We start from the raw sequence: 13112 nt of genomic DNA on the forward strand, positions 1-13112 counted from the left end.
ATTCTTTTGCTGTTGTTGTTTTGGATTTTTTCACTGGTAGTCTGATAGTACAGATCTGCTATATGCTTCTACTTCTACAGGAGTCTTGCTTTCAGTGTATCAGAATTCATATATATGTGATGCCTTCTATGGAAATTGTTTAATTAAAGCAGCCATCTGTGTCATCACAGTATTAGAGGATCTCTGGGCTTCACTACTACAGAAGCTGAAATAATAAATCCATGTGTTTTCCTTACTTATTCTAGATCACTCTATAAATTGTGTGTCTATAATATTTACAAAAAATTAACATTTCCAGATGATACAACAATAGTCGCCTTATATAAGATGTTAAGATACTTGCTACAAATTTCCACAGATTTGTAGATTAAATCAGCATAAGCTATGTAAGAAAGCTCCAGGCAAACAACTCTGTTTCATTTAAACCTTCCTTAAAAATATAAAAAATCCCTCAGGTTCGACTACTATATTTCTCTAGTTTTTTATATCATTTTCTGAAATTTCATTGAAGTATAATGTGCGTACAGAAAAGAGCACATATCCTAGGAGAACCTAGCACTCCTGCATAACCAACACTCAGATAAACAGAGCATGACCTCCTGTGTACCCCTTCATGATCACTATCCCATAAGGATAACCATTGTGCTACCTTCTAACAGCATAGAATAGTTTCCCCTGGTTTTTGTACTTTATGGAAATGTACTCCTTGGTGTCTTCTTTTTCTCACTCAACGTAATTCACATGAAATTCATCCATAGTGTTGAGTGTAGTAATATGTACTATTGCCATGTAATATTGCACTATGTAAATGTATTACAAATTTTCTGTTTTACTGTTGCTGGGTGTTTGGGCATTTTCAGCTTTAGTTTACTAAGAAACCAACACATAGTACATATCTTTTAGTGAACATATATAAGCATATGTGTTGAAAGTATACCTAGGAATCTGTAGCTGTATCATAGGATACATATATGTTCACCTTTAATAGAAACTGCCAGTTTTCCAAAGTAGTTGTGTCCATTTTTAACTTCTATTCAGCATACATTTATTCAATGATATTCTCAGGAAAAGGAATATTATTAGATCACATTTACTTCATTGTAGATTTCAAAATTATGACTGATGTCATAGTAGGAATATGGCCCATTTAAATGAATCTGTCTGCCAGGCATAGAGGCGCATGCCTGTAATCATAGCAAGTTGGGAGGCCGGGGTGAGCAGATCACTTGAGGTCAGAAGTTTGAGACCAGCGTGACCAACATGGTGAAACCCTGTCTCTACTAAAAATATAAAAGTTAGCCGGGTGTGGTGGTATGTGCTTGTAGTCCCAGCTACCTGGGAGGCTAAGGCACGAGCATTGCTTGAACCCAGAAGGCAGAGGTTGCAGAGAGCAAAGATTATGCCACTGCACTCCAGCCTGGGGACAGAGGGAGACCTTGTCTCAAATGAATAAATAAATTTGTCACATAAAATAGAATGTTTTGATTAATCCACTATAATGAAAAATTTTCTCTGAGGATATTGGTGTAAATACTTAGCCATTAGAGATGTTTGCAGACTCATTACAAGAAAGAAATTTACAAAAATCTATATTGGAAAGTAAGGTCAGCAATCTCTCCGATGAGCAGTTCAAAGAGAAGCTTTTCCAACAACAGTCTTCAAGCAGTCAGCAAGTATCCGTGGAGGGACTCTATGACTGAGAACCAGGCAATTTGAGATATTGTCTCAACTCCACCAACGTGGTATAAACCTCTTCATTTATCTAAGCGCTTCTTTTCTCACCTACAAAATAGGAATCTTAATTCACACTTTGACTGTGAGGATCACATAAAAATACTTTGTCTTATGTATGCCAAGTACAATTATATGAAATGGAGAGAGCTTATGTTTTACATAAAAGATTTATAAACATATTCTTAGATCATGGCATAAATCCTTAGGTGTTTTCCAGCTATACACCTAGAGAGTACATTTTCCCCATCTTGTTTTAGTTCTGCTTCTTGTAATCACTATCTTCATTTTTAGCATTAGAAGTATTACGTAATTCAAGGATTTCAATGATTAAATCATTAGCATACCCTGGTGTTCATTAGTTAACTAGTTAGCTTACTAGTTGCATAGTGGATTTTCATTAGTCCTTTGCTTCTCCTTTATCAAATATTGATTAAAGATCAATCCCTGGAATATGTGTTCATGCTCAAGTGGCTTACCTAAGTACTATCTTGGAAATCAGTATTTAGCCAGTCAATCATTACTTTTTGTTTTGGATAATATAGTATCTCCCTTAACAATTCAAAAATTACATTATATTATACTTTTTGGGCCTTTTGCTTCTTGGTGTGTTGTTTTGAAAAGCAGCTCTGGCCAGGTGCAGTGGTTCATACCTGTAATCACAGCACTTTGGGAGGCCAAGGTGGACCGATCACTTGAGGTCAGGAGTTTGAGACCAGCCAGGCCAGCATGGCAAAACTCCATTTCTACTAAAAATACAAAAAAAAAAAAATTAGCTGGGCATGGTGGAAGACACCTGTAGTCCCAGCTACTCTAGAGGCTGAGGCACAAGAATTGCTTGAACCCAGGAGGTGGAGATTGCAATGAGCTGAAATCGCACCACTGCAGTCCAGCCTGGGCAAAAGAGCAAGAGTCCATCTCAAAATAAATAATTTTTAAAAATAAAAAATGAAAAGCAGTTCTGAGTGATGCAAAATGTTTAACAGCCAGCTGAAAATGCCAAAGTAGCCTTCTTCCTCTTTTGGGTATTTATCAGGGCTAAGTATGAGAAGCAAAAGATTCTTAACGTGTAGTAACTCAATCATTTCTCTTCCGATTTTATTCTATCTCCTGCTCTCTTTTTTCTTTTTCATGTCCCCGTCTATGCCACATGCAGTGTGTTTGGCGTAGTTACGCAGCTGATGAGAAATCTGTTTCCATTGCAACCTGGAAGCCACACTTGAAGGCCTTGCACACCTGCAGCCCTACCAAGTAGGTATCAGTGTGACAGCTGCTGCTGTAGTTGAGTCTTTTCAAGTTTGTTAAACAAACCATACCCACACATAAAAGGTGTTGATGTTTGGCTTGTCTTACTCTCTGTTCCTCTTAGAGAGATTTAAACCTTTTTAGTAGCAATTCCGGTACAAAACTAAATAGAATCACTATTATTTCTCACAATCCACAGACTGGGATTAAAGATTAAAAGAATGTAAAATTTATAGAGATTTATTTCTACTATTTATGTTTTTTTCCTAATGTCTCATTTCATAAAGCCCACCAGCATCCTAAAGGTAAGCACCGCAGTTCTTGAAAAACAAGGATTATTTATTTTGTACCCATCACCTGACCCCAAGAGATGAGTGCTTCGAGAGTAATCCATCTTTGTACGTTTAAATCTCTCAAAGCCATTTCTCATATGAATCCCCTCTGGATGGTCCTCAAGCTTTCACTTGCAGATCAAACTCATGTCAGTGGCAAAGAAGAGAAGAATAGGAGTCCTGGTATATTGCAGTTTACAATGAGGCAGTGGGACCAAGCAGATTAAAATTTGGAATTAGCATTCACAATTTTCAAGTAATATTATTTTCCTTCACATTTCATTGGCCAAACTAAATCACCCAGCCATGTCTAAATGCAAAGAAAATGGGGAAGTACAGTCTTACCATATGCCTAGAAGGAGGCAAGAACCAAGGAAATTATGAACAGAGATTCATAATGATTACCACAGAGACATGTAATTTAAAAAAAAAAAAAAAAAAAAAAAAAGGCCTGTCTTAATCTTGGAGTCTTGGAGTCTTTGAACCCTGGACTCCAGTTCAACTATCACAGAAAATGTTAAATCATATTCACCACCTAATTAAAGATGTCCTCGTTGAAATACCAAAGCAGTAAGTTCTGAGAAAGTCTTTCTATGAGTCAGCCAGCTAGATTAGCATAGTCAGTTCCTCGGGTTGTTCAAAAGTTATTAAATTGCTCATACGACTTAGTGTTTGAGAGCAACGGCTGTTTTTCTTCATATCCCAACAGAACCTTAATCCTAGTGGCTTCATGGGATTCAGAACACCTAGGTACTGTGGCTCAGGAAAAATTACCTTTTCTTACTGATCTGGGGGGATATCAGCTGGGGAAATCTCCATGGCATTCCCTGGCATTGCCACCTTAATGGAGGTTTGCGATGCCGCAGAATGCACACAATTGGGGAGTATCAGATTCATCATTAACTACATTACTTCCCTGTCCTACCCTGGTCCTCAGTTTTCCCACCCACAAAGAGAAGGACAAGAGTTGGGCTAGATGATTCCTAAGCTCTAATGAGACATGTCTCCTGGTGGATGGTTTCTAAAATTCTTGTCAGCACCTAGGACAGAGATATTCATAGCACCCCAAGGATTTTAGAAAGGATGGAACCTGAGCATGGATAGAAGCGTGGATGCTATTTAATGCATGTGTGGATTTGATTCTTCTTATTTAGATCTTGAAGTTTAGTTGAATTTTTTATGTAGTATAAGACCCTTTCAACATTTTGATACTAAAAAAAAAAACAAAAATAGAACATAACTCCTGTGCCACCTATTCCTTGGGACTATGAACCAAAAATGAGAATTATATAGGAATTGTATTTCTTGTCTTCATGAAGTTTGCTAAGTAAATGTAGAAAAGGAATCTGAATAGGGAAACCAATAGAGAATTCTCAAGTGACAGAGGGGAGTGGGCTATTGTCATATGTGATTATTTGGCTTCCCACTTACTGCAGTTTTTGGATTAAAAGTCATTCTGAAGCCTGGAAAAACTGTTTAATAATGAGTCAAATTGCCCCAGTAAATCAGCTATTATTTTACTCACATAAGTTCTTTCTATTCCTCTGATATTTTCCCTGTCTTAAGTGGGGGTGGAGGTGGAGGCGGATTTATGCAAACACCTGTATTCATCATGTCCCACTGTGCCTGTCAATCGTTCCCTTACTTTCCTTTTCCTGCAATCTCACAAACCATGGGGCTCAGCCCCATTGAATCAAGAACAGTTGTTTGTCCAGAATGACACAACAGTCACTGGCAAAGTTCATGGGAAACTGGATGTCCTAACATCTCTCCCTCCAGCGATGCTTCATTGCCTCAAATTGCAGTGGGTCTTAAAATCTTTGTTGTTGTTTTTTGTTAAATCAGTGAGAATATGATGGAAATTATGGGGTCTTTATCAAGAAAGATATTCAATGCACAAGAAAATCAATACTTTGTCTACAATTGTAATGTATTCACAGACTCCCTGAAGCAAAGTTCAAAACTTCTGCTTTAGGAAGCAAACTTGCTTTAATCAAGTGACAATAATTTTCAATGACTTAGAGGGATCTTTTTACATTTAAGTGGCTTACCAAATGCAGAGTGATGTAGTAACAAACAGACTAAAATTACTTTTTTGTTTGCAGTATTTTCCTTTAGCATTCAGCCTAAGAACACAGTTCTAGACACTGAGAATGCAGCAGTTTGAGTTTAAAAAACAAGTTAGAATCTCTGGCCTTGGGAAGTATATATTCAAGGGATGCTGGTATAGACAATATAAATAAATAAATAAAATATAGAATATGTTAGATGGCAATAAGTGCTAAGGAGAAACAGAGAAAGAATTTAGGGAGCACCAGAGGCTATAATTTCAAGCAGGTGGCCAGGAAGAAGATCAATTTATCAACAGTATCATCATCGTCATCAATGGTATCATTATCATTAAAAAACACCAGCCCTGGCTGGGCGCAGTGGCTCACGCCAGCACTTTGGGAGGCCAAGGCAGGTGAACCACGAGGTCAGCAGTTTAAGACCAGCCTGGCCAACATAGTGAAAACCCGTCTCTACTAAAAGTACAAAAATTAGCTGGGTGTGGTGGCACACACCTGTATTTCCTGCTACTCTGGAGGTTGAGGCAGGAGAATCACTTGAACCAGGAGGCGGGAGTTGCAGCAAGCCAAGACCACGCCATTGCACTCCAGCCTGGGTGAGAGAGTGAGACTCTGTCTCAAAAAAAAACCCAGCCCCAAGCTCTTGTTCCCCATAGTTTTAGAGACGCAGTGGGATGCTTTGATTGCACTAAGTAGGATGAGAGAGAGGTCTGAGAAACAGCTGTGCAGGGGAGAGAGGTATGGGAGGAGGGACACTCAAACCCGCCGGGGATACAACCAGCAGTTCCTTACTGTCTCATTTCAGGTCTGGTTTGTCTCTTACATACACTCTAGAGATCTTAGCTATTCCATTTCAAAGTTTTGTTTTAAGAACAGAAGGTTGTATAGAAAGAAGTATTTTTCTTGATTTTCTCTTCAAAGAGAGTGAAGCCTATGCAAAGGGCAAAACACAGGTAAATATGCCATTTAGGGAATGAGTCAGATATTTTATGAGGCTATGGGGAATTATCAAGCTCCAGAAACACCATGTGGTACCTTTAAAAGTGGGAATTTGAAGATTATCTAACCCAAAGCCTTTGATCTACTCATAAGAAAACCAAGATCCGCACGCAAACAGGGTGCCTGCCCAAAGGCACACAGCTCATTCGCGAAGAGTACAGACCCTGCATCATGGTGCTTAGATCTAAATTTGCTAAAATTAGTTATTACAAATGCCACCCAACAGTATAGGCTAAAAGAGTTTTGGTAAATGTTCTGTGTACCTTATTTACTCCATGGAAATTTAGATTTTGTACAATACAAAAAAAATCTGCCTCAGCAAGTGACTGAGATCCAATTCATTAATAAATTCAGGTTTAGAAACCTGAATCTGCCGGAAGCACAGAAAACAGTTATGTTGTCGCTAGCAACTTTCTAAGAGCCCTCACTAATGCTGGTTAGAGCAGAACCACTTTTTCTTAGCCATGGATGGCTTTGGCTAATGAAAAATCTATTGTTTTTGGTTCTATGTGGGCAGCCTTGACTTTGCCAAGTAAATGTTGTGCCATCTCAGGTCTGTACCACAAAGAACATATGTTAGCAAGTTGCGTACATTTATTGTAAAGAACACTGCTTTTGTGGATCTTGCATGAAAAGACTCACTTAAGGTACTTGATTCCCCAATCTCCAATTTGGCCGTTATCAAGTGCTATAAATATATTCACTGGTTTATCATCATTTCTCTTCTGCCTGCACGCACCTGAAGGAAAGAACAAGGGGAAGCATCAAGCAGGTTTGTGATTTCTCTTTTGCTACATGTTTGTTTATAGATCTGATACCTACCAGATGTTTTAAATGTGTCTCATGTGAGTAGAATCAATCAACAAATACCAGATAATTAAAAGTGACCTTTCTCAAGATTTGCCTGCAAAGGTTACTATTTTATTGATTTCTCCCCGCTTAGTATCAAAGTGTCTTTCCCTAACTCACTCCCTGCTTTTTCAAAATCTGCAGGGCATGGAACATTTAGAGGTGGGGGAGGAGAGGAATTGATCTTGGATTAGTACTTGCTGTCATTTTCCCAGAGAGGAGTCTTATCAAAGTATTAAAATATGGTAATCTAGAGAGTGAAAGAAAGAAATTTTTTCTGAATGTTATAAGCCCAGGTGGCAGTCTAGGATATGGTCCCCTTCACTAGGGTCCTTCTTTGGAATGATTGAATTTATATATGTGTGTGTGTGTGTGTGTGTGTGTGTGTGTGTGTGTGTGTAATCAATTTTTTGGCAATAGGAACACTGTGTACAGGAGATGAAAACCCTGTCTCTGTGACACCTCTAGCCCACTGAGTGCTGAAGTCTACTCAAGTGACTCAAAAAAGAGTTCCACCCCCCCCATCTTTTAGGAAGAAGCCAGCCCTCCCAAAAATTCACCAAATAATTTATGGTCAGTTTTCTATGCCATAGATGGAATGCTTCATCAGATTACAGCAGAGAATTAAACCTAGATGGAATGGGAGGTGAAAGAAAAATTTCTTAATATGTGTTAATGGGTACCAGGAAGTGTCTAGATTTGAGAGCAAAGCCCGGAAAAACAGAACCAGGTGGAACCCAGCATTAATGGTGTGATGAGTGGCAGAGGCAGAACCAGGTGCCTGGAAAGATAAAAGGGATACCATTTTTTTCCTTCCATTGTCACTTGTTTCAGTAAAGAAATGAAAGCATCCACCTACTCAGAGTTGATCCCTAAGTGGAGGCCAGTGTGGGTCAAGGGATTGTTCTTTTAGCTTTGTACTATTATAGTAATTACATTAATCATAATAGAGTCATGCAATACTGAAACCAGTTTTGAAAGTTCACTTGGGATGTTAACGTTCTGGATTATCCATTTTTGCATTATGTTAATATGTAAAGATTCACAAATCAGAACATAAATGCATTCATCTATGATAGGAGATAGATACAATAGGCTCTACAACATCAGGCATACCTTCTGGGCAGGTAACTTACCCAAGGGATGACATTAAAGTCCCTTCTCTTATTTGGTAGCATAGAGTTAGAGTCAAGGGCATTGGATATTCCTTGGTGATATTTCCAGAAAAAGTTGTTCTTCCCCACCTAAGAAAAGTTTTTGACCAAAGAGAGGTTCTGGTCATTAGATTCAGAATAGTCTTTGCCTAGACACTGGAGGAGATAAGCTGACGAATTCTAGACCTTTAGTACTTTTTCTAGATTCCATGCAGAACTCACCATCCTTCTGTTGTGACAATTTTACCTGAAAAAAGTTACACAAAATAAATCATAGCCATTTTAAGCTAGATTACAGTTACTTTTGTGATATTTTCAAAGCTTTCATTGTCTCAGGAGCTATCCATTTACTAATTCTCTCAAAGGGTGATCTGCCTCCAAATTCAAAGGACAGAGACCATCTTTGGCACAAATTCCAGAGCTACCTGAGAATGTGATCACCGTCTTAGTTTCATCCTCGAAAGCAGAGCTGTTAACAACTAAAAGAGAAATTTGTAAACCACATGGAGGTGCTTGAATAAGCATAAACTCTATGGCAATCCTGAGTGAGGGGTCACCTTGGGCTGACACAATGATACTGCACTGTTTTTAAATGCTAGCACAGCAGAAAACAAAGACAAAATTAAAGTATCAGTGTTGAGCTTCTGCTCACCAGGCCAAAAATGAGCTTCCTACTCAGTTGTCACATTTCAAAAAAAATACCAACCAAATTTTCTACATTTAGAATGTTTGCATATATCTACAACATTTACCTCTCTGCTGTATATTTGTGACTGAGGTTGTCAATGATACCTCACACGTAGGTTCAAATATGTACAAAACCATTGAAATGGGTTGATGACTTAGAGAATCACACACAGAAATTTCTTGCTTCTCTGTGGTCATTGAACATTTAGCAAAGCCACCCTGAAATCAGTTCTGTACTATTACTTAGCCTGGATTCCTTACTTAAGGTCTTACATTTCATGCACTTGGGTCTCCTATCTTCCAACTAGCTGTCACGGCACTCTGGGTAAAGCTATGACAGAATGTGCTCAAGAAATAATTATTGCACAGAGTAATAAAATGCCCTTGACCTCAAGTAGTTTGTGGGAAGAGATAAACACCAACAAAAAAATGGGAAGAGAGGAGAAATATAAAAAGAGAAATAGAAAATTAAAGACATTGCAATGATCTAATGAAAATAAGCTGAAGCTCCCATTTTAATAATATGTGAGCGTTCACCTTGTTGTGCTCCATATACAGAATTTATAATCCTACATAATGAATGCAGAAAGGCTGTTGTGATAACAATAGCAACAGTATCATCTTAGAAAGTAACAAAGTTGTCCTTACCCAAGCAAAATATGCACGAAGTAAAATGCATTTATAATGCGAGTTCTTCCTTAGAGAAGAGCAGATCTGACTCCAGAGTATTGTTAATTAATGCTTGGCCCCATTTCAAAGGAACGAATTAACACCACCCAACTGTAGAGTCATTTACTGCCTTTGGGACCACTGAGTTATTGGTGGTGATTTAGATTAGCAAAGTAGACAAGCTTCAGCTCAAGCAGGAGCCAACATTTTCATCTTTTAGCTCAGAGCTTGGAATCTCCTAAGTTCTTCCTCATGGTTTTCTGTGTGTTACAAACTGAGAGTAACCCAAGTGTAGCTGAGTTCAACACAGCAGCCAGCATCCCCCTCTGTGTGCCTGGCACTCTCACCGAAGAACGAAAGCCATGACTAGAGACTGGGCCATACAGAGAGACTTTTCTTTCTGCAAAATTGATTAAGATGTCAAACACATTTGTAGAACCCTTAGTTAACTATATTCCTGGCTTTGGAATGTTCTTTTGAAAAAGAGATTTTTGTCTTTCTACACTGAGGTAAGGGTATGTTTAAACAAAATTTGTCTACGATGTCTTGGGCTAAGGAGAAATAGCACATTGTTTGTGACAGATCCAAAAACTTTCTTTAAAAATACAATGCCAGGTGCAGTGGCTGACGCCTATAATCCCAGCACTTTGGGAGCCGGAGGCGGGTGGATCACCTGAGGTCAGGAGTTCAAGACCAACTAGGCCAACATATTATGAAACCCCATCTCTACTTAAAAAATGCAAAAATCAGCCTGGCGTGGTGGCACACACATGTAGTCCCAGCTACCTGGGAGGCTGAGCAGGAGAATCTCTTGAACCCAGGAGGCAGAGGTGTCAGTGCCACTGCACTCCAGCCTGGGCAACAGAGCAAGACTCCATCTCAAAACAAAACAAAACAAAACAAAAACAAATAAAAGACATCAATCTGAAGAAGAGGTTTTTAAATATAGCTCAACTGAGCAATAGTGGAAATACTGTTTCATCACTTCTTTTTGGTACAGAGTCAGGTACAAATTACTGTTATTCTCAACTGAGCCTGCTCTGTTTTTCCTCTACTCCAATCATAAAAATACTTCTTCAGCATTATTTAATCACTCATTTATTTTCCTCTGAATTCCCACTTAAACAGTTCTAATCTCACATATGTGGTAGTAAACGTGTTTATTTCGTTCTATTAAAAATCAGTTGGAAAAAATCATTTTTTAAACTGAACAGGTTTTTTTCTGTGTTAATGTAAATTGTCCTTTTCAGAGAACTGAATTCACCTGTGAACCCATCTGGCCAGAATAAGCCAATATTCTCACCTTGAGGGTTTTATGTTGTTCTCCCTTCCTCCTTGACCGTATGATCAAATAGTAGTCAGTCAGTCATCACATTGGTACAAGAAGGCTTTTCCTTCTTTCTACCTCAGTTTTATTGCTACAAAAACAGATTGTACTGTCTGAGGTTTTGAGATTGTCTGTACATCTTGCTGCCTCTACTTACTGTCTTCTAAATCAGCAATGGTTAGCTATATGTCTGCTTATACTTAAGCTTCCTTAATGGCAATATTAAAAGTGTTACTAGAACCCTTTCAGATTTCTTAGTAGACTAAAGTTGCTTTACCAGGTACCTGTGAGACTGTTGTAAAGATGCATGTCTTAAAAGTTGAGGCACAAATGATATTTTTATATTACATTACACTCTTGTGTTGTGAGCCACTGAGTGCTTTTCCTGAACCACTCCTGCGTGATTGGTTTTATTGGGCTCTGAAGCGGTGTGTGGCTCTTGTAGAGAACTCTAGAACCCTGGTGGAAGACGGTGTGCTTTTATATTTCTTCTGCATTTATTTTCCATTATTTAATTTTTCTTTCTTCTGTGTGCAATGAATGATCTGCCTGTGTTGTTAAACTAAACCCAGTGAGACTAAACTATGTTTTTTTTCCAACATAGTCAACTTGTGTCCTTATTGGCAAAATGTTCCATTGTTTCAAAAACAATCTTTCCAAATGGTCTCTCCTTCTGTTCACATTTATTGATAGAGGAAATGGAGTTAGGCTTTTAACAACACATCAAAGGACTTAAAGTAAGAAATGTACTTTTCTTTCTTTTTCTACAAACTAGCAACCTAGAATCTTTTCTTCTGTTTTGTTGAACATATTCTGACAATTGGTTACCTATATCAACTCTAACTGCAGGGATTTCACACAAACCAAGAACTTATGTTTTTAAATTTCAGCAGTTACGAATTTATTGATTTCTGTAAATATTTATTCCTTAAAGTTCTAAAGTATATTATGACTCATATATACTGTTTTATTATATTTATTACAGGGGTGGCTGTATTCTAAAGTATTTATTCTTATTTTCATATGAAACATGCTAACACAGAGACTATCGTCATTCGTAATGTCTAGTTCAAATCTGATTTTTCCACTTAGTCATTAAGATCACTGGATAGCTTTCAAGCAGCACAGTTAAACAACATAGTTAGTACTCTCTGCTTAAATAGTCTGTGTGCTTCTATATTAAAAACAATAAAGCCAAATGGCTTTGTTTTTATAAAAGAAAGAATCCCTAAGCACTTTCCTATTCGTGAAATGCTTAGTAATGTGCTGCTCTATTTCCCTCACTCCTAGTAAGTTCTGTAGTAATAAGCAGAAGCTCTTCAGAATGTACACCTCACGGAAGCAGAGGTACCCAGCATCCGGGCTATTGACATGAGACTTGAGAATGCCAACTAACCTCAGGTGCATGACCAGGTTATACCCACCCCAACTGAGTCCTGTTCAGAGGCTCACTCTTTCTAGGGACTCGAATGAGGTTTTTAACCCGCTTGTAATTTTCTTTGTTGCCTGTTGCCTGCTTTGATACTCTCCACCGCTGGGACCAATAGTTGGCGTCCCGCGCAGAACTGGCAGTCAGCCCTTTGGCGCCTCCTTGTGGTTGGACATCTGCTAAGCTGCTGCACGCACTGGATTGTCATGGCTCAGTTGCCATATTGTGCCTGAGGCGAGAATTTGTAGAATGCTTATCCCATGAAGGGCTAAAACCCTAATTAAGTATAACAATAACTACAGCATTCTAAGTCCCAGAGGATTACTGTGGGGTTATGATGATGCCACACAGTTCCCTGGCAGGGAACAGCTGGTAATAGACTGCATACTAGGCCATTTGAATAACCTGTACATCTAGTTCCTAGAGACGGGAGAATTCTCTCTTGCAGGGTGACTGTGCAGGCTCTGCTGAGCATGGTCCTCAGCTGGGAATGTGGGACTGTATACTAAGAAAGATGCTCTAATCATTGACCACAGCAATTTTTTGTTGCTTTCTATAAAGCAAGACCTCCTTGTTGGTCTCCTGGGGATAATCCTTGACATTCTTCCTAAAAATACTGTT

At 38.5% G+C, this 13112-nt stretch overlaps 1 protein-coding gene across 8 annotated transcripts in view; it reads left to right on the top strand.

The window, feature by feature from the left end:
• Window positions 1-13112, top strand: part of KCNQ5 (potassium voltage-gated channel subfamily Q member 5) — a 633783-nt gene that overhangs the window by 515161 nt on the left and 105510 nt on the right. For 4 of the 8 annotated variants that reach the window (XM_078369545.1, XM_035296121.3, XM_002746718.7 and 1 more), the window contains 2 exons: window positions 2888-2982; window positions 7122-7148. In XM_078369545.1, the coding sequence (XP_078225671.1) occupies window positions 2888-2982; window positions 7122-7148 (122 nt within the window). Of the gene's footprint in view, window positions 1-2887; window positions 2983-7121; window positions 7149-12352; window positions 12410-13112 lie in introns of all 8 variants that reach the window. The other 4 variants (XM_035296120.3, XM_035296122.3, XM_078369544.1 and 1 more) reach the window with 2 other exon arrangements.

This window comes from Callithrix jacchus, chromosome 4 (assembly GCF_049354715.1).
Source record: "Callithrix jacchus isolate 240 chromosome 4, calJac240_pri, whole genome shotgun sequence".
NCBI lineage: Eukaryota > Metazoa > Chordata > Mammalia > Primates > Cebidae > Callithrix > Callithrix jacchus.